Source organism: Mesoplodon bidens (assembly GCF_964165515.1).
Source record: "Mesoplodon bidens genome assembly, chromosome: 5".
Lineage (NCBI taxonomy): Eukaryota > Metazoa > Chordata > Mammalia > Artiodactyla > Ziphiidae > Mesoplodon > Mesoplodon bidens.
In genome coordinates, this window is record NC_138161.1 from 56,139,603 (window position 1) to 56,166,077 (window position 26,475).

The 26,475-nt window shown below is 36.2% G+C and overlaps 2 protein-coding genes across 9 annotated transcripts in view; one reads left to right on the top strand and one right to left on the bottom strand.

Moving 5' to 3' along the window:
• The window catches only part of CIP2A (cellular inhibitor of PP2A), a 39,215-nt gene extending 31,225 nt beyond the window's left edge, over nt 1–7,990 (bottom strand). For both annotated transcript variants that reach the window (XM_081235244.1, XM_081235243.1), the window contains exons 1-5: nt 7,790–7,990; nt 3,091–3,238; nt 2,171–2,283; nt 1,222–1,316; nt 599–695 (exon numbers count right to left, since the gene is read on the bottom strand). In XM_081235244.1, the coding sequence (XP_081091370.1) occupies nt 599–695; nt 1,222–1,316; nt 2,171–2,283; nt 3,091–3,238; nt 7,790–7,891 (555 nt within the window). In that variant the 5' untranslated portion in view covers nt 7,892–7,990. The remainder of the gene's footprint in view (nt 1–598; nt 696–1,221; nt 1,317–2,170; nt 2,284–3,090; nt 3,239–7,789) is intronic.
• Nucleotides 7,991–8,181: 191 nt separating this feature from the next.
• DZIP3 (DAZ interacting zinc finger protein 3) overlaps nt 8,182–26,475 on the top strand; it is a 121,422-nt gene continuing 103,128 nt past the window's right edge. For 3 of the 7 annotated variants that reach the window (XR_014015942.1, XR_014015943.1, XM_081235239.1), the window contains exons 1-3: nt 8,208–8,410; nt 21,305–21,406; nt 25,050–25,119. Coding sequence is in view for 4 of the 7 variants with exons in the window: in XM_081235239.1 (XP_081091365.1) it covers nt 21,375–21,406; nt 25,050–25,119 (102 nt within the window). In the remaining 3 variants the exon portion in view is untranslated. Of the gene's footprint in view, nt 8,411–14,603; nt 14,635–21,304; nt 21,407–25,049; nt 25,120–26,475 lie in introns of those variants that run through there. The other 4 variants (XR_014015941.1, XM_081235241.1, XM_081235242.1 and 1 more) reach the window with 4 other exon arrangements.

Genomic DNA, 26,475 nt, shown 5'->3' on the forward strand with positions numbered 1-26,475 from the left:
TTTATTTACTTATTTTTGGCTGCACTGGGTCTTCGTTGCCGCGCACGGGCTTTTTCTCTAGTTGCTGTGAGCAGGGGCTACTCTTCATTGCAGTGCACAGGCTCTAGGCACGTGGGCTTCAGTAGTTGTGGCTCACGGGCTCTAGAGTGCAGGCTCAGTAGTTGTGGCGCACGAGCTTAGTTGCTCCGCAGCATGTGGGATCTTCCCAGACCAGGGCTCGAACCTGTGTCCCCTGAATTGGCAGGCGGAGTCTCAACCACTGTGCCAACAGGGAAGCGCCATGTCTCCCTTCTATCAGCACAAAATAATTTAGCATTTCTTGTATTATTCTATATGACAAATAATGGGATGCTACGGAGAAGAAAAACTTTTGGTATTTAATTTTTATTAACTCTTAACTTGTCTTAATTAAACATGTATGAAGGCTGGAATACGTCAAGTTATTTATATGTCAATATGATTCTTTGTTAACTTTGATGGGTCAGCTGGATAACACAGGAGAATTCTTGTCAAATTTTTTTAAAGAAAAAGGTGGAAAAAATTTTCTTTAAGCATAGAGGCCACCACAAAACTAGAGAGAAACATTTTATAAACTTACCAAAGTCTTTATGTGCGTTTGAACAGAAAGATTGTGCCGACAAAGGTTTGCCAATAATCCTAGACAAGGCATTGTCAACTCATTTTCAGAAGACTGACTGTTGTTTTAAGAAAAACAGTAAAAGAGAAAAACATTAGGTTCCTTCTAAATTACTCAAAATTAAATAGTCATTTACACATTTAAATTCCTTCCTTTTTCTAAGCAAAGAAAAATCTGATTAACGTGTGAAGACTGCCAAGCTTTGAATAGTACTGATCATTTATTTCATGTTTCGAAACTAAATGATCCTACTCAATTGCAGCATACAAATAGTAGAAATAATTGTCAGAGTAACCATGTGCTATCTCATCGGTATATTCTTCGGTCAATAAGATTAAATATAAACATAATTTTCAGTTTCAATAAGTTTTTCTCTCTCAATCAGTTCATTTCATAAATTTTTGTTATAAAAATTAAAGCTGCTTTACACCATTTGATCCTTGAAATCATCTAAGAGGAATAAATAAGAATCAGCCTCACTCAGTTTAAAAAGTTGGAAAAACTTATTTAAGAAAAACAGAACTATTACACGGTTTTAGTTAAACCAGTAGATTATTTGGTTACCCGTGTGGTTGCATACTCACATATGATCAATCAGGAATGTAATTAATTCATCTATATTGGCACCAGAATGCAAAATTTTGACGTTATATGTTAACCTCTGCAGAAGCTGAATGCACTGAGAATAAGAAAATAGCAGTGAATAGAAACATATAAAAACACATTTGTGAGCTCACAAGAATGAACTGTGCATATTCTGAGCATGTAACCATTTTAGGAGGCGTTGAGAGCAAGAACTTTTCCATATCTTAAAAAGGTTCTATCTTCACATACAAGTGATGAGATCTTAAACATACACAAGTAATGAGACCTTAGAGTTCATCTCCTGATTCACACATTTCTATATATTCTCTCTCAAACAGCATCTTGTCATCACCCTGGCTCACTTAATCATCTTAAACCTATATGCAAGTTGAAACACATATTCTATCGATTCTAAGATAGATATTTTTCTTATTTTACCATCTTTAAAATTGCATATCAGCTTAACTTGCAATGTTTTTCTTACAACTGATGGCATATTAGGTTGAGAAATATTATGGGTATAAGAGCTTTGAGTCTATGCTAAATAATACCAAATCTGTAGCTTTAGTTTTTGTAGAATGTTTCCTCAATAGATTGAGACTAGGTGCCAACTCAAATTACAATTTTAATATGAATAGCTTACATCTCAAAATGCTGACATCTGTATTTATAAGCCTGTCAAAATAGTCAGAATCTGGATATTTCTTAAATTATAGTGCTAGATGTGAATAAAATTCTCTTCTTTAGAAACTCTTAAATAGTAGCACATGTGTGATCAACCAGCTTTTAAATTTATTAATGGTGAGAATTGTGCCTAATCATGCGGTATTATACCAGCATATAGTACACTGTAAGCCAGCAGTTTACAATAGATACTATCAATTTTGATCTGAAAATAAGGAAGGAAGAATAAGCATTAAGTGGAAAGTACTGTGTGGGTGTGCATACCTGCAAAAACACTGAATCATTGTGGCAAGTACTGCTCCGACAAACCACTCCTGCTAGCACACTATTCAGGCTGTACGTATTCTGAAGACAGTCTCTGGTTTCATTGTCTACAGCTGTAAGTTAAAACAAAATGACACCAGATAGATCATTTTTAAAAATAATAATTTAAAATTTATTTCATATTAAATTTACCATTATATAAAAATATCAAATATGATATGGCTATTTTGTTTACAAACACCTTCCAATTCAGAAATTTAACCATGGTGGCTATTATATTGGACAACACAGATATAGAACATTTTCATCATCTACTGGACATGCTGCTCTATGTTATCACTTCTGTATCACTGGGTTTTTTTTTTTTTAAATAAGCATGTATTAATTTTATAATCACACAGAGAAATATCTCCCCTCCACCCCCAAACACAAATCTAGAAAAAAGTAACAAATGAATGAAAATTGTAAAACTAAAGGTAAGGTAGGGAAAAATAGAAAAAGTAACACTTGCATTTTTAGCCTTAGCTCTAAGTTCAGTGTAGGCTATCAAAAAAGGATGATGTTTTGATCACTAGCTACGACTTTCCAGAGTGCTGTAGTTCACACTGACATTATGTACATGCATTTTTTTAAAAAATTCAAAAATAGGCCCGCATTTCCCAAGGTACATTCTTTTCTGTAGACCACTGAACCCTTGATATGCTTCAGATTCTCTGTTCCAATAATCTTAAGAAAGCCGGCATATAATTTTCCCTTTTCAAGAGATCCACAATACAAAATAGTTCTGAGAGGTCCTGCAATGAAGAAATCTTTAGAATGTGAATCATTCTCCAAAAGAGTCTATAACTAAATCTGCCCTTTAAAAAAATACTAAATTCATACATCTTCTAAAAAATAAAAAAGAGAAACTAATACATTACCTAGTTGAGATAGCAAACTGATGATACTTAAGATCAGTGAAGCACTTATGTTTGGGTCTTCAAGTAGCTCTACAAGGCAACTTAAGCATTCACTTGGTAGTATCTGATTTGATGTAAACAATCGGGTGAGCTTCTGTCCAGAAATTACCTAGAAAAGAGTCATTAAAATGTGTTAGTTAGGGCTTCCCTGGTGGCGCAGTGGTTAAGAATCTGCCTGCCAAGGCAGGGGACATGGGTTCGAGCCCTGGTCTGGGAAGACCCCACATGACGCAGAGCAACTAAGCCCGTGTGCCACAACTACTGAGCCTGCACTCTAGAGCCCGCAAGCCACAACTACTGAGCCCATGTGCCACAACTACTGAAGCCTGCGCGCCTAGAGCCCATGCTCCACAACAAGAGAAGCCACTGCAATGAGAAGCCCGCGTACTGCAACCAAGAGTAGCTCCTGCGACTGCAACTAGAGAAAGCCCACGCGCAGCAACAAAGACCCAATGCAGCCAAAAATAAATTAACAAAACAAAACAAAAAAGAGCCCTCTTTAAAAGTCATGAGGGACACAAAATAATTTTTTTAAAAAGAAAATATTAAAAAAAGAAAAAATGTGTTAGTTAAGAATTGGCAATTTTCACTTCTCCATTTCAAATAAAAATCCAGTTCTTCCAAAGTGCCATTGCCACACTCTTTCCCAATTTAGAAAATTCATACATGTTGTTCCCTCTGCATGGAAGATCACCTATCCCTTCACTCACTAACTAATGTAATCATTCCAGTCTCAATTTTGTTTCTTCCACTGAGCTTTCTCTAATCCTCTTCCACTAACTAGGTTAGGTTTGCCTGTTATACTATCCTATAGTGCATTACACTTTTACTTGCTAAGTCAGCAAGCTTTTGCCAACTTAGCAATATTTATCCTCCCCACTACACTGATCACTCCATGAAGGCATAGACTACAAATCAACATTCTACTACCAATATATTTACCAAATAAATGAATTCCATCTTCTTTGAGGGAGGCAAATGGAAAGTGGAAAGCAGCTAAATCCAAAGGCTTATTCATGGGATTAACTATGTGAGTATTCCTTCTGCTCCCTACCAGACAGTACCTAAGCCCAGAAGTTAGAGATCACAAAGAAGGAAGTTAAAAAAATTTTTTTGAGTAGGCAGGTCAGGAATTAAAAAAATTTATTATTTGTTATTTCACTATTTACTCCTCTCATAACGCTATAAACGTACCACCTACTAGCACCACCTCCCAAAAGGGTAAGCTGGGATGAGGGCTGGGAACAGTTGTCAGACAGCCACTTACTTTCAAAATGCTTTATGAATATTATTCATTATTAAGCAAATCTTTTCTATAAAGATAAGAAAACCATCATTTACTTTAGGATTAGATTATATCTGTTCTAAACGTTTTTATTCTTAAAAGACTTTTAAAAAAAAGACTATAATCAGAATTGTTTTAACATCCCTCTATCTTTCTTTTCTATATCCCTTTTATACCCTTGCGCAGATGTCAGTTTTTCTTGTAAAGCTTTGCTGATAAGAGATCTTCAGAATATCTGTTCCCACAGAGTATGTATTTTAACGTTAAAGTAAAAGTCTATCAGACTGAAAAAACAGGTCCAAAGGTGAAATTAGATACTGATAGTAAATATTTTGAGGTAAGGAACCTTCTGAGCATTGCCCTTTTGCCTGCTTATACAGTTAGCTCTCTAAAATATTAAGACATCTGCTTTAAAACAATTTCCCTAAGGACTGGACCTGTATTTCAACAACATAAGTATTCTAAGATATAATAATTATTTATTATAAGGTAAAATTTTAAAAAATCACTTTGCATATTTTCCTCTTTACTCATACACACTGAATGCAATGTTTTAATGCAAATAGGACTTATTTCAGTAATAACTAATACTCTGGCACTTACTCTGGCCTGGCTATTGTTCTAGGTACATTATATATGTTAATTCCTTTCAGCCTCATAATAAACCTGTACTAATTGTTTTACAGATGAGTAAACTGAGGCACACATAATAGACAGCGGTATAAATGGGATTCACTGTTCCTGAATCCCTGCTCCATAATCATTACATAAGATTACTGCTGTGAAACACCGTCAAGAATGAGACCAGGGCTTCCCTGGTGGCGCAGTGGTTGGGAATCTGCCTGCCAATGCAGGGGACACAGGTTCGAGCCCTGGTCTAGGAAGATCCCACATGCCACAGAGCAACTAAGCCTGTGTGCCACAACTACTGAGCCTGCGCTCTAGAGCCCGCAAGCCACAACTACTGAGCTCGCGTGCCACAACTACTGCAGCCCGTGCGCCTAGAGTCCGTGCTCCACAACAAGAGAAGCCACCGCAATGAGAAGCCCACACACTGCAATGAAGAGTAGCCCAAGCCCGCATGCAGCAACAAAGACCCAACACAGCCATAAATAAATAAATAAATTTATATATTAAAAAAAAAAACGAGACCAGCTCAGCTCTGCTGATCATTAAAAAAATCCAAAGCTAAGGTTCTGCAAGAAGACAAAAATGGTGCAGCAGAAGCACAGCAGGATAGCAGAGTGAATGATCGTTCACATGATAACCATCTATCACCCTTTGTATCCTCAGATGTTGCTCTCATGAGGTTGCTCTCATGAAGTATCATGAAAAACATTCACCATTAATACTGTCAACCAAGAGTTAAAATTTAAAAATCTGAGAGCACCAAGGAGTGGTGTGGATGAATGACAGCAAAATTCACATATTGCTGGTGGGAGGATACATCAGTATAACTTGAGGAAAACTGGTGTTTCAACCAGAACTGAACATAAACTTACCCTAAGACCCAGCAATTACACTACGAGGTATATAAGAGAAATGAATATAAACATCCACAAAAAAATGTGTAAAAATGTTTATAACAGAGTTACTCATAATTCCACCCAGAACTAGAAACAACCCAGATGCTCATGAACAGGATATATATATACTGTGGTACCTCTGTACAATGGAATTCTAAATAGCAATAAAAAAGAATGAAATACTGGCGCATGGGCCACATGAATAACTTTTACAGATTATATTGAGAGGAAGAAGCCAGACACAAACGTACATATTAATCCACTTATCTGAAACTTTAGGGATAGTTGAAAAACTTATAAGGTGTTGGAAATGTTCTCATACGACAGGTGGTAGCTACTTGATTGTACACTTATGTTTAAAAAAAAACTATCAAGCTCTTCACTTAAGATTAATGCACTTTATGTAATGTATGTATGTTATCTCTCAATTAAATGGCAGAAGAATTTTTGGTAAACCTCTTGAAAACTTTGGGAACACAGTACCAAGAAGCCAAGCTCCAAGCCACAAATTTCTTTGAAATCTCTTTCAATTCATGATAACACCCTGTTCAGATTCACAACACAACTGTTTACTCTCAAAGAGAGGTAATGTTTCAGATTAGAATCTAAATTTCTTAACTCCAAATTCTTAACTAAAACTGACAGCTCTGATTATTCTGTGGCTTCTGGAGTCCACTAGTGCACTGTTCTATTCTCATTGAGAAGCAAAGCCCTAGCATTTAACAGCTAACACCTTCATTGTTAGAGGTTTGTAGAGATTTGTTGAGGTAATGAATGAAAAAAGAAAAGTGTTAAGAGATAAGCTCCTGAAGTGGTAAGAAAAGAAGCACCAGTGAAGCTTGAGAAAATTCACAGTTAGTGCACTACAGTCACAACAAAGGCTGATGTTGCTGTGCCATTCACTGTTGCCTTCTCTGTAGTATTTTGCAAACCTTTGGTAATTTAGCCTTTTATCATAAGGTTAATAAAACAAATAATATATTTAAAAATTATGTTCAATTTTATGTTAACAGAAGCTGCGACAGAGAATTAAAATAAGCTTTGATTGAGTTTAATTACTTTTTATTAAACTGAGGTCATTATTAGTTGGAATTCCCTGAATGCATAACAAATGACAGCAGGAGTTTAAGAGCCTAAAAACAAATAGGATCACAGAAAGCTGTGATTATAACTTTTAGCATAAGATAAGTACACTCTAGATGCAAATCACTGGGAACTAACAGAAAAAGTGACAATTCAGCATTTTAGGACTGAAAAACTGAGCAATAAATTTTGGTAAAGAAAAACTGTGATTACTAGTAAGGGAGATTGCTTTCTAATCCAGAGAAGGTTTAAATAATAATTTTCAAGCCCGAGTTCAACATGAGTTCAAATAAACGCAGTAAGCAACAGGTTCAGATTGTAAACTGCCTAGTGACAGGGGTAAATCAAGCTTTAATCGTTACTCCCCATGACCTCCATTTCCGAGAATTGCTGTACATTTTGAGAAGGCTCTGTTACAATGGAAAAACCAACGTAAGAAGCTAAGGAAAAGATAACAGCTCTAGCTCTTTCCTCTACCAACTCCAAATACGGCCTAAATTCCCCAACCTTTTGTCTCAACCTCCCTCTTTCTAGGGCTATCAGTAGTTACTCATCCCTTGCTGCAGTCAGATGAACGCGGAGGGGCTTGGGGCGGGATAGAGGAGGGTGGGAATTCAAAGCTGACAATCTTCTTTACGAATACAAAAAGGCAGCGGAGGGAGCGAGCTGTCCTTTGTTTTCTAGGCTGAGACCACTACATCCCGGCCACCAAGTGAACGAAGGCTACGAGGAAGCCCGTCTCGTCCGCCACCCCGAAGGCCCTCACCTCCAAGTGCCGCAAAAGCTGGGTGGCGTTCGCTTCCGACTTAACTGCTTTATACTGACTAATGGTCAGAAGCAAGGACTTCAAGCAGGCAGTGCTGTCCATCGGGACCCGCCACAATCCCGCTTCGGAGCTACCACCACCGTGCCGGCTCGGTCCTCCAGCTTGCCCCGCGCTTTTTAAAAAATTTTCCGCCCCCACCCACTCGCTCCCAGAAGCTTCCGGTTCCGGTCGAGCTCCGGAAGTCCCTGGGCAACCTGGGGAAGGGAACCTTCTAGGAAGGGAAGGGAGGGGAGGGGCGTGGTGGTGGAGGGAGAGTGAGGTGGGGATCGAGGCCCTTTGTGAGTCCGTGAGGCGGGCTGGGAGTTGTCCTTTTAGACCCCCTGATCCGAAAAGCCGCGAGGTTTCAGTTCGAGATCCCGTGAAGATGAGACGTCTCGCGAGAAGTGCAATTGCGGCTCCACCTGTGAAGGGGCGGTGGGCCGGTGGGCACCCGGGGGGTCTCTGTTAACCAGTGCGCTGTGTTTGCGTTTGCTTCCTCGGCCTTCACGCTGGATGGCCAGTTTTTCCTTTGTGCATCATCCTCTACTTGAGAAATGGTCGCTTCCCCTTAGTCTAGACACGGTGAGGAGCTCTGAGGAGGAGAATCTTGGGCTCTAGAATTTGAGGCGGCCTGGGAGGGGCCTCTTTTTAAAACCGCTCATTTGTCCACCCCTTCTACTCTGGAATGTTTGTTTCTTATAGTAAACCTATGGCCATTCGGATTCGGTGGCAAGTTAGTCATGCCCTTATGATAGTGGTTGTCAGATTTATTTGAGAAAGCTGGTCCAGGTGACTCCTGGGCCAAGTGTTGCTCCGGAGGGTGTTCTGATTAGCGTCAGTTTTTGTAAGTGAAGGTGCTGTTTTTATCTGGCGTAGTTGATTGTTTTATTAATCTTGGTGTCTAAGGAAATGGCACTGTTTGCGGTTTTTCATCAGAGATAATATTATGCATGTATATATAATGAAATGAGTCAGGTTGGTTCTGGAGCTTTTTGCTTAATGTATGCTAGTGTTGAATGAAGCTTTAAAAGCCAGTTTGGATAAAATTTTAAGAATAGGGTACACGTCCTTTTAATTAAACCATTTGTCAGAAATCATGTTTTGTCAATTCAAAGAAAGTATTCTACGTCACTGTATTTTTAAAGGCAGGAATTATTTTTATATTAAGTTAAAAATTAAGTCTGAAAGCTTAAAATAATAATTGAGGCGTAAATCATTGGGTAATTAATGTATTTATGCATTTATTCATTCTGTAAACAATTGACTGTATAAAATGCGCTAAACCTGCCAGTCAGGGAACCGGCTGGGAAGGAACTGTCTAATCAAGGAAATGTACTAAGTAGATCGTACATGTGGAATTCATCGCACAAATTAGAGGCATCATGCAGTTGTGGTGAAGAGTGAAGCCAGGCTGTCTGCTTACAAATCCTAGCTGTACCTTTTACTGTGGGATCACAGGCAAATTCTCACTGCTTCAGTCTCTTCATAAAGTAAAATTTGACTAACAGTAGTATCTGTTTCATAAAGTTGTTCCTTCAGTAAATAATTAGAGCCTAGAATGTGCTAGGCAGTGGTCTAGGCACTAGATTCAGTGAATAACGTAAAAATCCTATTGTCATAAAACAAAAATCCCACCATTACCTTCTGATAGGGGAAAGAAAAATAACAAGCACAGTAAAGAAAGCGAAATGGAGAAAAAAGAGAATTATTCTTCTAGAGTTATGGTTAAAAGGAAGGGAAATGGGAGGTCAGGATAGAGAAAACAACATTGGAGGAAATATCAGTACTACAAGGAGTTGAAAAAGAGACCTATGCTCTCTAAGGGGAAAGATTTCTAGGTAGAATAGCAAGGGCAAAGGCCTTGAAATGGGAGCCTGAGAATGTGTGTAAGGAACAGCAAGGACACCACTATGGCTGGAGTAGAGAGCAAGTGTGAGAGTAGTAGAGATGAAATCATGTCAAGTTATTATAAAATGAGTTAACCAACGAAGAATTTAGAACAGTTGCCTGGCATAGTTATGTTCTCAGCAAGTATTAGTTACATCTTAGCTCCTTGGCAAATACAGTGATAGCAGTTTGGCAGTGTCAGATTTTTCACTACTAATGACAAATACATCATGATTATCCCCATTTTGACCTGAGGGAAAGGGTCAAAGCTGTTTGCTGTAAGTGCCATCTTTCTTCGAAATCTTGCGTTTTAACTTGAGCAGTCACAAATTTTACATCTCTTCCGTATTTATTTTAGTGTAAAATAACGTCTTTCTCAAAAAATCTTCACCAAAAATTGATGTAAATTTAGTAGGGTATACCACTTGTGGTAGCTGTGAGCAGAAGTATCTTTTGTCGGAGATACTTGCGTATCCTAATATGAGAAACAGAGCCATGTTTTAAGACCCAAAAAGATGGGAAAGGAGGAGGAGGAGATGAAGCTGGGTCCAAATGACTGAAGGCTTTATTAACCTTGAGCTTGGACTCCATCCTGAATTCAGTGGTGATCTCTGGTTTTAAACTGGGGCCTAATCTAGTTAGGTTTGTGTTTTAGATTGATTACCCTGGTAGCTAGACAGGCTATGATTCTGAGGAGGATAAAACCAGAAGTAGGGAGAATATTTAATATACCGGAATCTTTCCAAAGGATAGCCGAGATAATTGAGGTGGAGATAGCAAAAAGATGACAAATTTGAGAAATATATATGAGGTGAAATAGGCAGGACTTAGTGAATGATTTCAAATGTGAAGAGTGAGGAGAGGGATGAAACTAGAAGGGATTCCAAGTTTCTAGATTGGGTGATAGAGAAGATATAGAAACTGCTGAGGTAGTCAATATTAAGTATTCAGGTTGTATTTTATGTTCAGTGGAATTTAATATAGCTTATATAGTCTTGTACCATTCTCATTAAATTTATTCCTGGGTATTATGTAATTTTTGTTACTGTGAGTGGGTTCTCTTTTTCTCCTATAAATTTTTTATTTGTTATTGCTACTGTTAAAAGAGAAACTGATTTTGGGTATGTCTTTTATCCAGCCTACTGACTAACATTCCTTATTGATTCAGTTTTGCTTCCTCTCTTAGATTTTCTAGCTATATATCATCTTCAAATAATAATTTCATCCCTTCCAATATTTGTTGTCATACTTTATTTCATTAGTGTAATCTTTAAAGTATGGAATAATCATAATGATATTGAACATTGTAGTCTTATTACTTAATTGAATGGGAATGACCAGTATTTTAACACTTAGTATAATTTATGCTATTGTCGTGAGATAACTATTCTTTAAAATGTTTTGGCGATTGCCTTTTATACCAGTTTCATTGAAAGATTTGCCGAAATGTCTGCTAAAAAAATATTAAATGTTTATATATCTTATTTTTCCCTTTAAAATAATAATGAAGTGGATTATATTGATTTTATTTTTAGGATAATAATAGCTAACACATATTGAGCATTTGCCATGTGCCAAGCACTGTTCTAAGAACTTAACTGTTTAATCTTTATAATGTCATGCTTTAGGTACTATTATGATCTTCATTTTACAGATGGAAAAAACTGAGAGCGAGGTGAAGTAATTTGCCCAAGGTCACACAAGAAGTAGTAGCAAACCTTATATTTGCTATGCTGCAGATATTTTATTCAGGATTTTATATTTATGTTTGGGAGAATTTAAAATAATTTTTCTTTATTCTCTCTTTTGGAATTTGGATTGTATGTTACTTATGAAAAATGAATTGGAAATTTTCCATCTTTTTTTCTATGCTGTAGAATAATGAGAATCAAGTAGAATCATTTGATCCTTGTAGATTATGTACAACTGGCCTATAAAATCAAGCTTGATAGCTTATTTAGTGGTAGATCTTTAGAAAATATTTGACTTTGTAATATGGTTATTGATCTGATAATTTTTTCTATCTTTTCTTGTGTTAGCTTTGGAAATAAAAATTTTTAGCATACCAACTATTTCTCTAAATTTGAAAATTTATTGATGTAAAGTTCCATCAGTATACAATAATTCTCTTAATCTCTTCTTTGTAGATTTGAATTTCCATTTTCATTATAATGTTATCTGTTTTCTTAGTGGGGCTTTCCAGGGGTTTGTCTGTTTTATTCAGTTTTGAAGAAGCAACTTTGGTTTTATTAAATTTTTTTTTCTTCAGAATCACTAATTTTACTTTTATCTTTAAAATTTTCATCCATATAAATATATTTTTCTTTTGTTCTTTTTATAATTTTTTAGAAGTTGAAGACTTAGTATATTTCCATACTATATTTTTATTAAAGATTATTCATGCCAGAAAAATTTAAAAAGACAGTAGCTAAAGTGAGCATCCGCATTTTGTAGTTAAAAAATGTTTAATTATTTTAATCATTCTGGTAAATATTTTTTAAATGCTAATATTCATTCATTTATCAAATATTCACTGAATGCTAGTTATTTTTCAAAGATTTTAGAGTCTGTTGGGAAAGTAGCAAACCAGAATAAGTGCTTTTCAAGAGAAATAGAATGCTGTAGGAACACATAATATTTTTTTAAGGCAAAATATTAAGTATGCAATTCCTTCATCAAGGAGTGGCATGAAATCCCTCTTCTTTGTACATTTTTATTCCTGTCTGTTCTTTGTATTTGATGTAGGTATTTTTCCTAATTTATAGTTCAGGAAACACATTTAAGGGAGTTAAGCAAAATTTGCTTAGGAGCTTACAACTCAAGGGCTGGGAAGCTCCTTTATTTCTTCTGGAAGAACTTAAAAAGAGCATATCTTCAATGCTGAATAGTAAAATGGAATTTTTTAATGTCTCATGACCGGGGTTTAAGTCATATTAGATGAATCATACTGTATGATTCATGAACTGTATGTATCATGAACTGTATGTGTCATGAACTGTATTTTTGATGAATGTGCAGAGTTTGTAGAATACTGAATATTGTACTAAGGGAATTGTATCAGAGGTGTGAACCCAGAGCTGATTGTTAATTCATTTACCCACTATATATTTAATGCTAGCTTGAGTGGCATGTACATTTCTAGGTTCTGGGGGTACAGCAGTGAATCAAATGGACAAAAAAAGTCTACCCAAGTAGAGCTTTTATTTTAATGGGAGATATAGCAAAAAAAAAAAAAGAGACATAAGTAAAATATATTAACATTAGTAATAAGTGCAGTATAGGAAAAAACAGGGAAGGGGGATAGGAAATATCAGAGTCAGGATGGAGAATTGCAATTTTAGTTAGGGTGGAGTATTGATCAGTATTTGCTGCATAACAAATCACCTCAAAACTCAGTGGTTAAAACCATGAACATTTATTTCTTGGTCTGTGGGTTGAGTGCAGTTAGTCTGATCAAGGCATGACTTGGCTGGGTAGCTCTGCTTTAGCTGTTTTGTGGGGTAGGGGAGATATCTTGAGCTCAATTTCAGTTATGACAAGGTGTCTACTAGACATCTGGGAGCTATTCATTGGGCTGTTGAATATATTATTTGTAGTTAAGGGAGAGGTCAAGGCCAGATATAAAAATTTAAAGCCTGGAGACTAAATGTTATAGGGTGAGTAGGATAGAAAAGACTGAACCCCAAAGTACTTAAGTATTTAGAGGTTGGAGAGATGTGAAGAACCAACAAAAAACACTGAGAAGTAGTTGCCAGAGGACAGGCGACGTATCTTGACCCCATGGTTGTCTATAGCGATCCATCTTAGCTGCAGCATCTGGGCTGCTTTTGACTTCTAAAAGAAGACTCTAGGTCGACAAAGAAGGAAGTCTTAATCTACATACAGGTTCACTCTTTACTTCTGCCTTCAGAGACCTTGAACTATGCAGAAGGATGGGTGGCTTCATTCTTTAAATTAATATGGCATGCTTAAAGTGCGCCAGGTACTAGGCACTGGGGATGTAGCAAGGGATTTAGAAAAAGAAAAAAAATTTTCCTGACTCTGAGAATTCCATGCTAGTGAGGGCATGGGGCCAAATCTAAAACTAAGAGCTTATTCAATAGGCATAAACAGCAGAACGGAAATTCCATTGGCCCAGGTTCCAAAGATTCAAGGCAAAGAAATCAGTGGTAGAAAATTGGCAGAGGTCTAGGCATGGGGTCATTTGGATACTGTGTCCCCGCTATGGTTAAAACAATTCAAATATGTACTAATATTAAATTGATTTTACCCTTTACACAGAGCTAGAAAACAGTCAGTACAGTTTATGTCAACTCTTAATTTTCAGAAATGTTAACCTTCATCACAAAGCCAGAAAACCTAAATAAACCAAAATTATTCTCCCTTTGTAATTATTCTTCTTCCTGTTTTCTCTCCCAACTATCAAGTATTATGATTAAGCTAATTTGCCAAACCATGAAATTAACTTTCTTACTTTTCAGACAGTTCCTGATTTTTTTTTTTTTTTTTTTTTTTGCGGTACGCGGGCCTCTCATTGTCGTGGCCTCTCCTGTTGCGGAGCACGGGCTCTGGACGCGCAGGCTCAGCGGCCATGGCTCATGGGCCTAGCCACTCCGTGGCATGTGGGATCCTCCCGGACCAGGGCACGAACCCGTGTCCCCTGCATCGGCAGGCGGACTCTCAACCACTGCGCCACCAGGGAAGCCCTGATTTTTTTAAGTACATTTCACAGACTTCAACTCTAGATTAAGAATACAAGGTTTGGATAATTTGGGTAAATGTTTTATCCCGCATTTTCACATCTAATTTCATATCCCCAAATCAGAAGTTTTCCTTAAAAAAAAAAAGGTACTATCCATTGTTTCTGAATCTCATTTTTCAGATAAGTAACGATGAAAATGACGTCCTTTTATTTTAAGGTAAGGTATGGTAATCATTTTTAATTATAACTAGTATTTGTTGAAAGCCTCCTTTGTGCAGAGCAGGGCCCTTTGCATATCTCATTTAAAAATTTCTAGTCTTTTAGGAAATAGATATTATCAAGTTCATGAAATGGGTATATATCTGTTTCCTGAATTAAAATGTGAAGTCATTTTCCAAGACAGGGCTGTCCAAAGTAGAATATGCACACCTGAGATATGTGAAACTGACTATTAGGGTGTGGGAACAAATATTAGAAATTTTCTTTTTGCTTATTATTTATTTATTTATTTTTGCGGTATGCGGGCCTCTCACTGTTGTGGCCTCTCCCATTGCGGAGCACAGGCTCCAGACGTGCAGGCTCAGCGGCCATGGCTCACGGGCCCAGCCGCTCCGCAGCATGTGGGATCTTCCCGGACCAGAGCACGAACCCGTGTTCCCTGCATCGGCAGGCGGACTCTCAACCACTGTGCCACCAGGGAAGCCCCTTTTTGCTTATTTTAATCTCATTCTTTTTTATTTTATATTATAGTAGTACCTACAATAGCATGACTAGCATAAATGAATTGCTATTCATATATTTTCAGTGTATTCACATATCTTCAGAATTTACTCCTTTAGAAGTATGTGATCCAAAAAATTGGGGACTTCTCCAAAATCTTTAACCTTGACAGAGAATCAAGTTGGATTTGGGTAGGGTCATTGTTGGTGGGAGAGTCAAGTACATATTGTATTCTCCATTCCATTCTTGATTATCATCTCCACGTGTCATATCTTTACATTCTGTCTTGTTTCTTTTTTTTCATTATTGTCTAACAACTGTTATGACAACATAATACTTTTAAATTGCTGAAAATATTCCACTTTTGGAGAATTTGCTTAGGGGTAACATGGTCCTTCTAACAGTCCAGGCTACATTTTTGAACAGCATGGTTTTGGCAGTGCTATCTGTAATTAATGTGAAACTGATGGGTAGTTTAATATTTGGATTTTTTTTCAGGTGAATTCTAACCTGTGCGTATTTTTGTAGGTACAATACATTCCATATATTTGTAACAAATTAATGTATATATTCTGTAGGTTTGCTTTTGTAAGTCCAGGAATAGTGACTGAATAGATCTGAAGAGAATCAAATACCTGCTTCAGACAAGATGCTAATTTTGGCAAGGATGTTCCCTATATTGGCAGATTTATAAATATGGGGCATTGGGTATGCATTACAAGTTTCTTGCTTCCTGGTGTAAACTCCCAGATAATGCTAACAATGATCTTTGCTAAATGACAAGAGCTGAGATGGACAGTGAGTACCCTGATATTTTGGGGCAGAAAGTATGTTTGGTTTCTGATAACTTTTGCAAAGATTTTCCAACCATTGTCTCTCAGTCCTGGAGTCTACTTAAGCAAACTATGTATTTTTTCCTTGTGGGAAAATAGTGTTTTGGCCTTCCTTGCCTAGGTATGTTCATTTTGAGGCCTTGCCAAGAACCTAAACAAATACAAAATGGAAGAAATTAATGGAAAATTAGAGAATGAAATAATCAGTATATTTCACCTATTCTTCACACAGCTGATAAACTAATGGTACAACCTCAACATGTTATTCTTTGAGTTTAACCTGATGGCCCTAGCCCTTCTTCTTTACCTGCATCTATCTAACGTGAGAAATAGACTTTGAGAGTGCTAGAGCCATAGAACACCTGCTTTACTCCTTTCAAAGCCACCGAGAATGGCTGTTGCTGCTTGGCTAGCAGATATAGTCAGATCAGTAATGGTTAAAAGTTTGGTTTTAAGGAACTCCCATCAAAATGTCTTGAGTTATTCCTAGAAAATGTCCTCTTCATAGTTTTTTCAGCCTTGAACTGGTTACTGTACTTCTCATATGTGGCTAAAACATCTCACATCTCAACTTTAAGGAGTGTTTTGGAATTCTTTTGGTAAAATCTAGCAGAAATGATAAGTAGCATTATCAGGGTGTGCTTTATTAACAGACCCATGAACTTTTGGAGTACATTTAATTCAGTGCTGAAATAGTAAATTCAGCTTTTAAAATAACTTTAAAAATTTTACCAAGTTGCATGTTCGAGATTGTTTATTGCAGCATTGTTTATCATAGCAAAAAAAAGAAGCAAACCCACAAACAAATACAAACTGGACACGATGTATTTATCAATAGTGGTCTGGTAAAATGATAAATTTTTAACAACGGCATATTATGCAGTTTAAAGAATATGGCAGATGAATATGTGCTGATGTGGAAAATGCAAAGTGCCGAACATATGCAAACTAAACTGCCATTTATACCATATGGGATATATTTGAAAAAATTTTCTGTCCCAATTCTTAAAGTCTCATTATTACCATTCCTTTTCATATAATAGCTTTTCTCTAAGGTAGAGAATTGTAAGAAAAGTGAACTAATTCCGCCACAAATTTAAACAAAATTAAATGAAGATGATGATAGGAACACTTACATAGTCCTTACTATGTGCCAGGTACTGTTCAATTACATGTTTTAAACATGTACTCTTCACAACAACCCTGTGAAGCATGGATCATCTTTACCTCCACATTTTTCAGATGAGGAAACTGAGATGTTAATTCCACACAAGGTTGCATAGCTAGTATGTGTCGAAGCTGACTTACATACCCTTGCAGACTGGCTCCAATGTCTCTGTGCTCTTAACTACCAATTCTATGCATCCTCTCAACTTACTTTTGACATTGATGGAAACTAAATGAGATACTTTGTCATTTTTCTTTCTTGTAGACAAATGATTTGCTGTGTTTATATAATACATGATACCTAATAACAGGATGGTCCTATTTTTATTGCTGAAAACAATCTGTTATATGTTCATTTAATTAACCTTTCATTTTAACTCATTCATTTAGTTAGGTAGTTCTCAACTGTGGGGAATTTTGTCCCGTAGAGGACATTTGGCAGCGTTTGGAGACATTTTTGGTTGTCACAGTGGGGCTGAGAGATGGGATATAGTTGCTACTGACATATACTGGATAGCTAGGGATGTTGCTAAACATCCTAAAAATGCATAGGATAACTTCGCATAACCAAGATTTATCCAGCCCAAATGTCAGTAGTGCCAAGAAACCCTGATTTAGTTGGCATAAGGAAAGTTCTCAATAATTGGACTCCTGTCCTGAAAAATACCAAGTATATTATTTTGTTTTCAAGCTAGTAGCATTGAGAAAAGCAAACTTTATTTTTACTGTTTTTTACACTGGTATTTTTCACTTTTCCCACCTGGCATTGTGTGATCTGTAAGTGCCAGAGCTGACAAGGGTAGCAAATTCATGGGACCATGGAACATCACCCACACATTGAAATGTAACCTTTTTGGCCAATTAGAGCCTCTAACTTGGTCAGGTGACTTAAGATGATCATTTGAGTGGATTTAAAGGCAATGTACTTATATAATATACAGTTTAGGGAGGTGACAGGAGTGCTACAATGTAAATGTTTAAATGAATGATTGAAAAATTATAGATGAGCTGTGCCTACTTTGATGTGAATTTGCACAGCTTTAAAAGTAGTGAAAGAAAAGCCTTTACAATTTAAAAACTTGTTATAATTTCAGTAGGTAAGAGGAAAAGTAGTAACTGGAAGTTCAGATAGAGGGAGCAGTAAGAAAGGTATTTTACTGTTTCAAGAAATGGATGGCAATACCTTATTTTTCAACCAGTAAAACAGCCTGCAGATAAAATCATTTTGGTTGGTGGATAAAGGTGTGCTGTAAATTGACACTGAACTTTAACTTGCCCTATGATCAACCAGCCAGAACCTGAATAGTTCCTGCGGAAGAGCTGTTTCTCAATTCCAGGAAGGCAGAGTAAACGTTACATTTCCTGCTGACAGGGAAAGTCTATTGAAATGAATACACCAGGGGAAACTGGATTCACCATTTCTCCCATGTTAACACTGATTTTACAGGTTTCCTTCAGCCTCTTCTAGAATGGTAAGGGCTTCAGATTATTTCAGAAGTACAGTGGTAACGTTTCAGGCTGGCTACTTCCTTTCTGTTGCTAGGCACTTACACCTTCGTTCCCAGCAGAGGCTGTAAAGTGCTACTGCTGCAGCTGTTGCCTGTAGGGCTTGCTACACATATTAGCTCAGCTTCTGGGAAATGATGGGATTGATGATCCTCCTCTGGAAAACCTTTCATCACAGAGATTCACATCAGGTTGTATTTTAAAGCAGGCTGAAAAAGAAAGCCATTAGCCTTTCTTACCTCTTAATTCAGTATCCAAATAGCTTCTGATTTATTGATTAATTAATTTTATATCTTTTTCTTTTTCAAGCTGAACACTGAATAGCTTAGCAGAGGCCTTCCATCCTCTCTGCCTTGTTGCCAGAGGATTTTCCTCCTTTCTCTTCAGCCTCACTGTGATCTGTGCAAACAGCTACTAAGTGAAGGAGAGCTTATTAGAAGGGGAATTATCCATGTCTGAGCTTTTAAATTCTGAAAATGAGAGGATTGTTTTGTCTGGAAAAGGCACACGTTTGTATACTCTGGCTATGAAATAATGCCTGTTACTTTTTATTAAAATAACCAGGGAGGTTAAGGAAACCATAAAAGAAAAAGTTTGATCACAATCCTACAATTCTCAAAGCCATGTCCTTTTCTATACAGCTTTATTAAAGAAATGAAGCAGATCTGATTTAGTGTGAAAGGATAACAAGGTTTGTCCAACCTCTCTCTGCTTCATTATGGGCTCTAGGTTGTATATTTCAACCGTATTTGGATAGAGAATGCAAATTTTAATAGGCATATGACTTTGTATACTGAGTTTTTAAAATAAGACTAAAAGTACAAAATAATGTACAGAACTAGATTCTGAATAGGTGAATTATATTCATACAGCAAGAAGTGTTTTATTAGGGATGGGCAAGAAACTAAGAGGTGTTAGAAAGCTCCATTTTAAATGAGGGAATTTAGTGTGAGTTTGTGTGTGTGAATCTTTGCACTTGTGTTTTGATTAAGAAGTATCAGCTAACATTGAATTGTTGGAGAATTACCCTTGTTTCTCCAGCCTTTCTGTGTAACTGAGAGCTGATGTGAGTCAAATACAGAAAATAGCTGGTATCATGATTAGGAATACTTGTTTTTCAGATGATCCCCTCAGGACTTCTTTTAGCCCTTACACCAGAAACTGAGTTGTCCCCTCTCCATAAGTTTGTTAATGATAGGATTCTCAACCCTCAAGGCTTAGGATGGTTCAGGTCCTACAGTTCTTTCTTCCCCTCTATGTGTTGTTAGCTTTTTCTGACTTTTTGGGAGACTCGGCCTCATTTAAAACAATGTTCCTTTGAGTAAATACAATCTGAATTCTTAACAGGTGACTTACAAATGATCTTGTGGAATATATTTTCTTGATTTAAGAATTACCTCTGCTGAATTGCCTTTTAGTAATGGGTCTCCAAAAGCTCTATCAATCTAATTTATGGGTGTATATTAATATGCTGTTAGAGAAACTGGCTACCCAGTTACTGAAATAAGCAGTCTAGAGGCAACAAATGAGAAACTTTATCCAGTCTTGTGCTTGGCAGCAAGACACTCTAGGTCTGTTTTATTTATGCTATTGCTGCCACTTTCTTTTCTTTTTTCCTCATCATTTCTTTCTTTGTCCCATAGCACCAAGCAATAGTTTTACCTGCTTTCACTCTAACACTTCCTGGGCTTATGTACAGTGGGATCAGAAAGGGAAGTCAGCCTAACAGAGGGCAGTGGAGTTTGGAGGCTTGAACTCTCAGCAAAAGAGATCAAATGGAACTAATTTTAGAAGAATTGGTCTTAGGGTAGTTAAATAGAGAGCAATATAAATAAGTGGATATGCTAATAATACACTATTCCTCTTTGTTTTCATTTATTTTGCCTCAGTATTTTTTTTCCTTCAGGAAATATCCACAACATCCATTGATACCTGAACTAGAAAATATGCAAGAGTTCTTTACATCCCACCTCTCATTAAGAGGAGAGAGAATCATACGATTTTGGGGAAAAGTAGCTAAATGTTATTTTTAGACTAAAAGAAAACAATGAGTGCTATCAAGATTATGTTAAAGAGAAACTTCTTATGCCTCTGGGAAATACATTATTACAAACCATTTGGGAAGCCATTTAGCAATATGCACCTAGAGGCCTAAAATATTTGTGTCTTTTGACCTAGGAATTCTATTTCCTGATAATTTACTGTAAGGAATTAATCATAAATATAGAAAAGCCTTCATAGGCAGTGGAGTTTATCACAATACTAATTTATAATGAAAAAATGGGAAACAATCTTAATGTCCAACTGTAAGGAAATGGGCAAGGAAACCCCAGTCAACCAATTGTTATGTAGCCATTGAGAATGTTTACTAGGAGTATAAAATAACATGAAAGATGCTTTTGATATAGTGTTCAGTGGTGAAAAAGGTAATGTAGAGTATTCCCTATTCAATATGATTACAAATTGGTAAGATATACCTATGCTTGGAAAAAATTAAGCATATTAAAATATAGGCAGTGATTTATGTTTGGATGATGAAACTGTGATTTTTGTTTTGTAGCAGTTTCAAAATTTTCTGTAATGATTATGTACTATTTAGATAGTGGGAAGAAAGAATGAAATCCTTCTACCTTCCCACTAAAAGTATTACTTTCCTTACAGCTTTAAACAGCAGTCGTAAAAGTCAGTCTGCAAGCTTTGGAATAAGACTTGCAAGAGAATATTGTGCAGCATGGATTCTCTACCAGAAGAATTTTTTGTGAGGTAAGGGATGGGTTGACAAAAAACCAACTGCAGTTGTTGCATTTTGAAGACATAACATTGGTCTTTTTCACATAACTTTGGGAAGCTAGTGTGAATGAGATACCTTTATGTTTCAAGACAATTTAGCAATTTTGATTAGTGGGAGATGTAAACTGGGTAAAATCTAATTTTAGAAAATTTCTCTAAGGACCACACCCTGGCTAAATAGCTAAGAATTGAAAGATGTACCATAGTTTGCTACACCTGGGCCATTCTCAACAAAGTAATGTTTTATTTATCATTTAACAAGCACTTACATAGACTTACCTTTTGCCAGGCATTGTTTTAAATGCGTTTACAAACATTAACTTATATAAACTTCATAACAACTCAGTGAGGTGGGTACTATTATTATTCCCATTTTATAGAAGGTAACCTAAGTGCAACACAGAAGACTCTACTGAGTGGTTCAACTGGGCCTAGGCTAAATGTCAATCTGTCCCCTCAAATTAGGGAAAGTTCAGCTTGCTTGTACCTCTCCCATATAATACTAAAGAGCAGGTTAGTATTGGAGATCTCCTTGCCACCTTTCACTGTCTCATATAATAAGCAATGTGTTGTTTTACAAGTATTTACTTACCTCCATGGTACTTAGGGAATAAAGACTAAGACAAAATGTATGTACTGAGAGAGAATTATAATATAGTAGGAAGATATATAAAAAGTTATTTTATCTTTAGGCAAAATGCATGCATAAGCGTTATAGTAGAAATACTGTGGCTATATATAGAAAGGAACAATAATTATTGAGTGGGGTTCAGTGGGTTTCCACAAGGTGACATTTGAACTGAACTTAAAAGGATAAAGGTGGCTTTTGATGGGTGTAGAAACAGAGCAGATGGGAGGTCATTTGGCTGAGGAAACAGCAAGAAAAAGTATTTAAGATAAATTCTTGGGGAGGATTTTGACTCCTGGTAAGGAGTTTAGCTTTATTTTGTGCAGAGCCATTGACATTTGAAGAAGAGAAATGAAATTTTACACTGTATTTTAGGAAGACTACCTCTGTTGATAGTGGGAAGGATGACAAGATATGACAATTGTAATAGCTCAGGAAGTAGTTAATGAAGGCTTGTATGATAGGAATAGTAAATAGTAAGAGAGGAAGGGTTTATAGAACTAGAATCAACAGAATTCTTTGACTACTTAAATATGAGAAAAAGGGGCAAAAGAGTAGTAGAGTTGGTTTGAAAATTTCTAATGACCGGAAGGAAATATGTAACATTAGCTAATATGAAGATCACAAAAGGAGACAGGTTTAATGTGTGTTGAGAAAGTAAGAGAGCACAGATAATGAGTTCAGCTTTGGACATGAGCCAGACTGAGGTGTCACTAAGATATTCTTATGGAGATTGTCGAGTAGGTGGAAGGAAATGTGTAGCTGTAGCATCAAAGAATGATTAAGTCTGCAGAAATAGATTTGTGAATCATTAGAATGGGGTGCTATTTGAGTTCATGGAAGTTTGCTCATTTATTTGTTTTTATATTTATTCATTCAATAACTATTTGAGTGCCTACTTTATGTCAGATATTGAGCTAGAGACTTGAAGGTAAGGTAGTTCAATAAGAAGGACCTGAATCCTATCTGGGAGTGTTTACTCATGGGCATAAATAAGATTGATTTAAGTAGAAAATGTACTAAGAAAAAAGAGGGCTAAAAATGGAACATTACTGTATACTACATATATTCAATATTTCAGGTATATTGTTATACCAAAATTTCAGCTTCTCCCAGCAGAAGAAGAAAGTACACAGGTGGTAAAAGTAGCAGAATAGCAAAAGAAAAATACTAGTCTTGCACTTAGTTTTAGCTTTGCTTCTTTCTAGTGTATGACCTCTCTGGACATTAATTTACCCATCTACAGAATAAAGTAGCTGCCATATATGACCACTGATGTACCTTCCTGTTCTAATACATGGGGAGCATGGTTTGATAGTGTTAATGTAAGCAGTTCTATATTAAATATTATTAAAATAATAGATGAATAAGGTGAATGAAAGGAAGAGAGATAGCCAGTGGTACAAACTGAGAAGTGGACAGCTGGAGGGGCTAGGAGAAGAACAAATAGCAGCAAAGGATGTGGAGGTTTTCAAGGAGGGGTGGAGTATATGATGGATAATGTTAAGTAATGCAGAAAAGCTAGGTAGAATGAAGAGCTAAGACAAAGCTATTGTAGTAGCAAATACGATTTCATTAGCAACTTTTACTAGAGCAATTTCAGTGTTGGGGAGGCAGTACAGATGAGTTAAGTTTTCATATCAAAATTTGTTATGGAACCTATGGAAAATATAGAAGCTCATGTTCCACACGTTTGATTAAGAAGCTCTGAAGTAGAGTTTGGACATCTGGATGTTTCCAAAGCTTCACAGGTGATTTTAATATGCATCTGGGACTGAGAACTACTGGGTTAAGGAGTGAATTATCATGAAATGGAGTTAGCAAGTAGAGTATCCATTTTGAGTACCTTTTGTACTCAAACATGGAGAGGCTTCAGAATACTGCTGCAGTATTTTTCATTCCTTGATAACACAGTTCCTTGTGTTCCTTTTTGGAGTGGGGCTTAGAAGTGTAGGAAAAAACAGTTAACAGGTTTCTCTTTACCATGACATTTTAAAGAGCACTGAGACTCATACTGTGGAATATTGTTTGTGTGTATAAATCATCTTTTGTTGAAACTTTCACTGTATGGACAATACTGTATTGTTTATCTGTCTCAGTTTCCCCTGACACAATCTTCACATAGTAAATGATAAATGATTTTCTGTCAAATGAGTACATAAATATGAAGTAAAATAGGATAATATCTACAAAGTACAGTTGTGAATAAGTCAATCAATTGACATAAGTTTCTCACCTCAGTTTTATCTCTGCTAATGTATAGGATTAAGAAAATTATATAAATCATATATGACCCTATGTTATGGTTCTTATATTATGAATCCTTTGTCATGGTGCTGTATATAGGCAAAAGCAATTTTATAAATAACTTTTTCAATTCAGTAAATAATACTGCATATATTCACATTTCAAGACCATGTCAAAAGCAAAACTTGTCGTTATTCCTTTTTATAAAAATAGTTAATAATTTCTAAATATGATATTCTGCCTCAATTTAAAAAGCCATTTTGAAAAACTGGACAATTGCAATGCCAGGAAACTGAAAAAAAAAAAAAGATCTTTGTAAGATAGATCCTTTCCAGACCTCAATTATTTTCATAAACACACACACACACACACACACACAGATGTACACACACAAATCAAAACATCAACCTTTTTTTTCTTTACATTGAGAAACAGTGCTATAAAGTTATTTCCTCCCATTATTTTGGTCTATTGTGTGTTTGTTAAAGATGAAAAATTTTTTACATCAGCTTTTTATTCTCTCTGCCAGTGTCCAGTAAGGACATGGCATAATTTCTTTTCTTTAACTTGAGCTCCTAAAGAGATATGGCATCTACCACTATTACCAGTCTTTGGTACATATTGTTTATACTTCTGAAACTTTCAGGCAAAAATTCACATGTCAGATTCTTTACTATTACAATTTAATTGTGTTCTTTGTAAGGAGATGCTCTGAATATAATGCTTCTTCATTTAAAATAGGGATCTTCCTGTGGAGGAGCAGGCTAAGGAGGAAACCAAGAATAAGGTAGAAAAATCAACTGATCAACTGGTAAGAGACAATTTAGTCAGTTAACTAATGCTGTATGAGAATAGAATGCTAAATCTAATCAATTTAATTATCTGCTAAAAATTTTCCTACCTTAGTGGTCATCACTAAATCTTTCTTTGATAATTGATATTTGTGTCTCAAAGTTATCATTCCAAACACCAATCCTAACTGTAAGTTAAAATTAGTAGATAATTGAATTGACTTGCCCAGAAACATCCCACAATCAACTGTAAGAAACCTCTTATTTGCCTTTTAAAAGCAAAATTCAAACAAAATGAATACTATACACATAGAAATAAAACCTACACAGAGAATTTTATTTAGTAAGACATTTCATTGAGTAGTTTCTGAAGTTAATTCTTCTCCTGTTTTTATCATCTTTACTGTCAGAACCTCCAGTTCTAAATGAATAACTGAATTATACTCTAATATAAAGCTTTTATTGCCAGTGACAATATACTTTATGGTAGATTAAAAAATACAGAGGGCTTCCCTGGTGGCGCAGTGGTTGGCAGTCTGCCTGCCAATGCAAGGGACACGGGTTTGTGCCCCGGTCCGGGAAGATCCCACATGCCGCGGAGCGGCTGGGCCCGTGAGCCATGGCCGCTGAGCCTGCGCGTCCGGAGCCTGTGTTCCACAATGGAGAGGCCGCAACAGTGAGAGCCCTGCGTACTGAAAAAAAAAAAAAATACAGACACATGTTTGTGAATGTCACATGTATTTATGTTTAGTGAAGGATGGATGAGAGGTATTTGTTAGGTTCTTGTTAGTGTAATTTTTACTTTCCACATAGTTTTATATAATGATTGATGTCCATTTGTTAATAAAGTTTATCCAGTAACTTAGGAGGAGAAAAATATAAACGTAAAATAACCTTAGTATTCACCTGCATGAGGTTATCACTGTAAAAAATTTTGCAGATGAAATACAATATGTTCAATATGTACACTTTGACAAGGGGGATTGGATCCAGAAAAGCCATTCCTAGATACAGATTTCGGAATACAGAGGGAAAGGAGGTGGAAACTTTAACCTGAATTTGGCTTAGATGCTAAATCTATTTTGCAAAAATGGATTGAGCATCAAATATTTTGACAACTAACTTAAAAATTAAAATTGTATTTATAATAAGATTATTTAACAAACATGAAGCTTATAGTAGTTCCTGTTGAAAAAATTTTATTCATGCCATAATCTTACTTGTGTATCAATTTGGTAATTAGTGTTGGATGATTCTGCAATGACTTTTGATTACAGAATTGACCTTTAGTTTGAAATATATGCACTATTGACAATGGTCATTCTTTTTTTTTTTAAACATCTTTATTGGAGTATAATTACTTTACTATGGTGTGT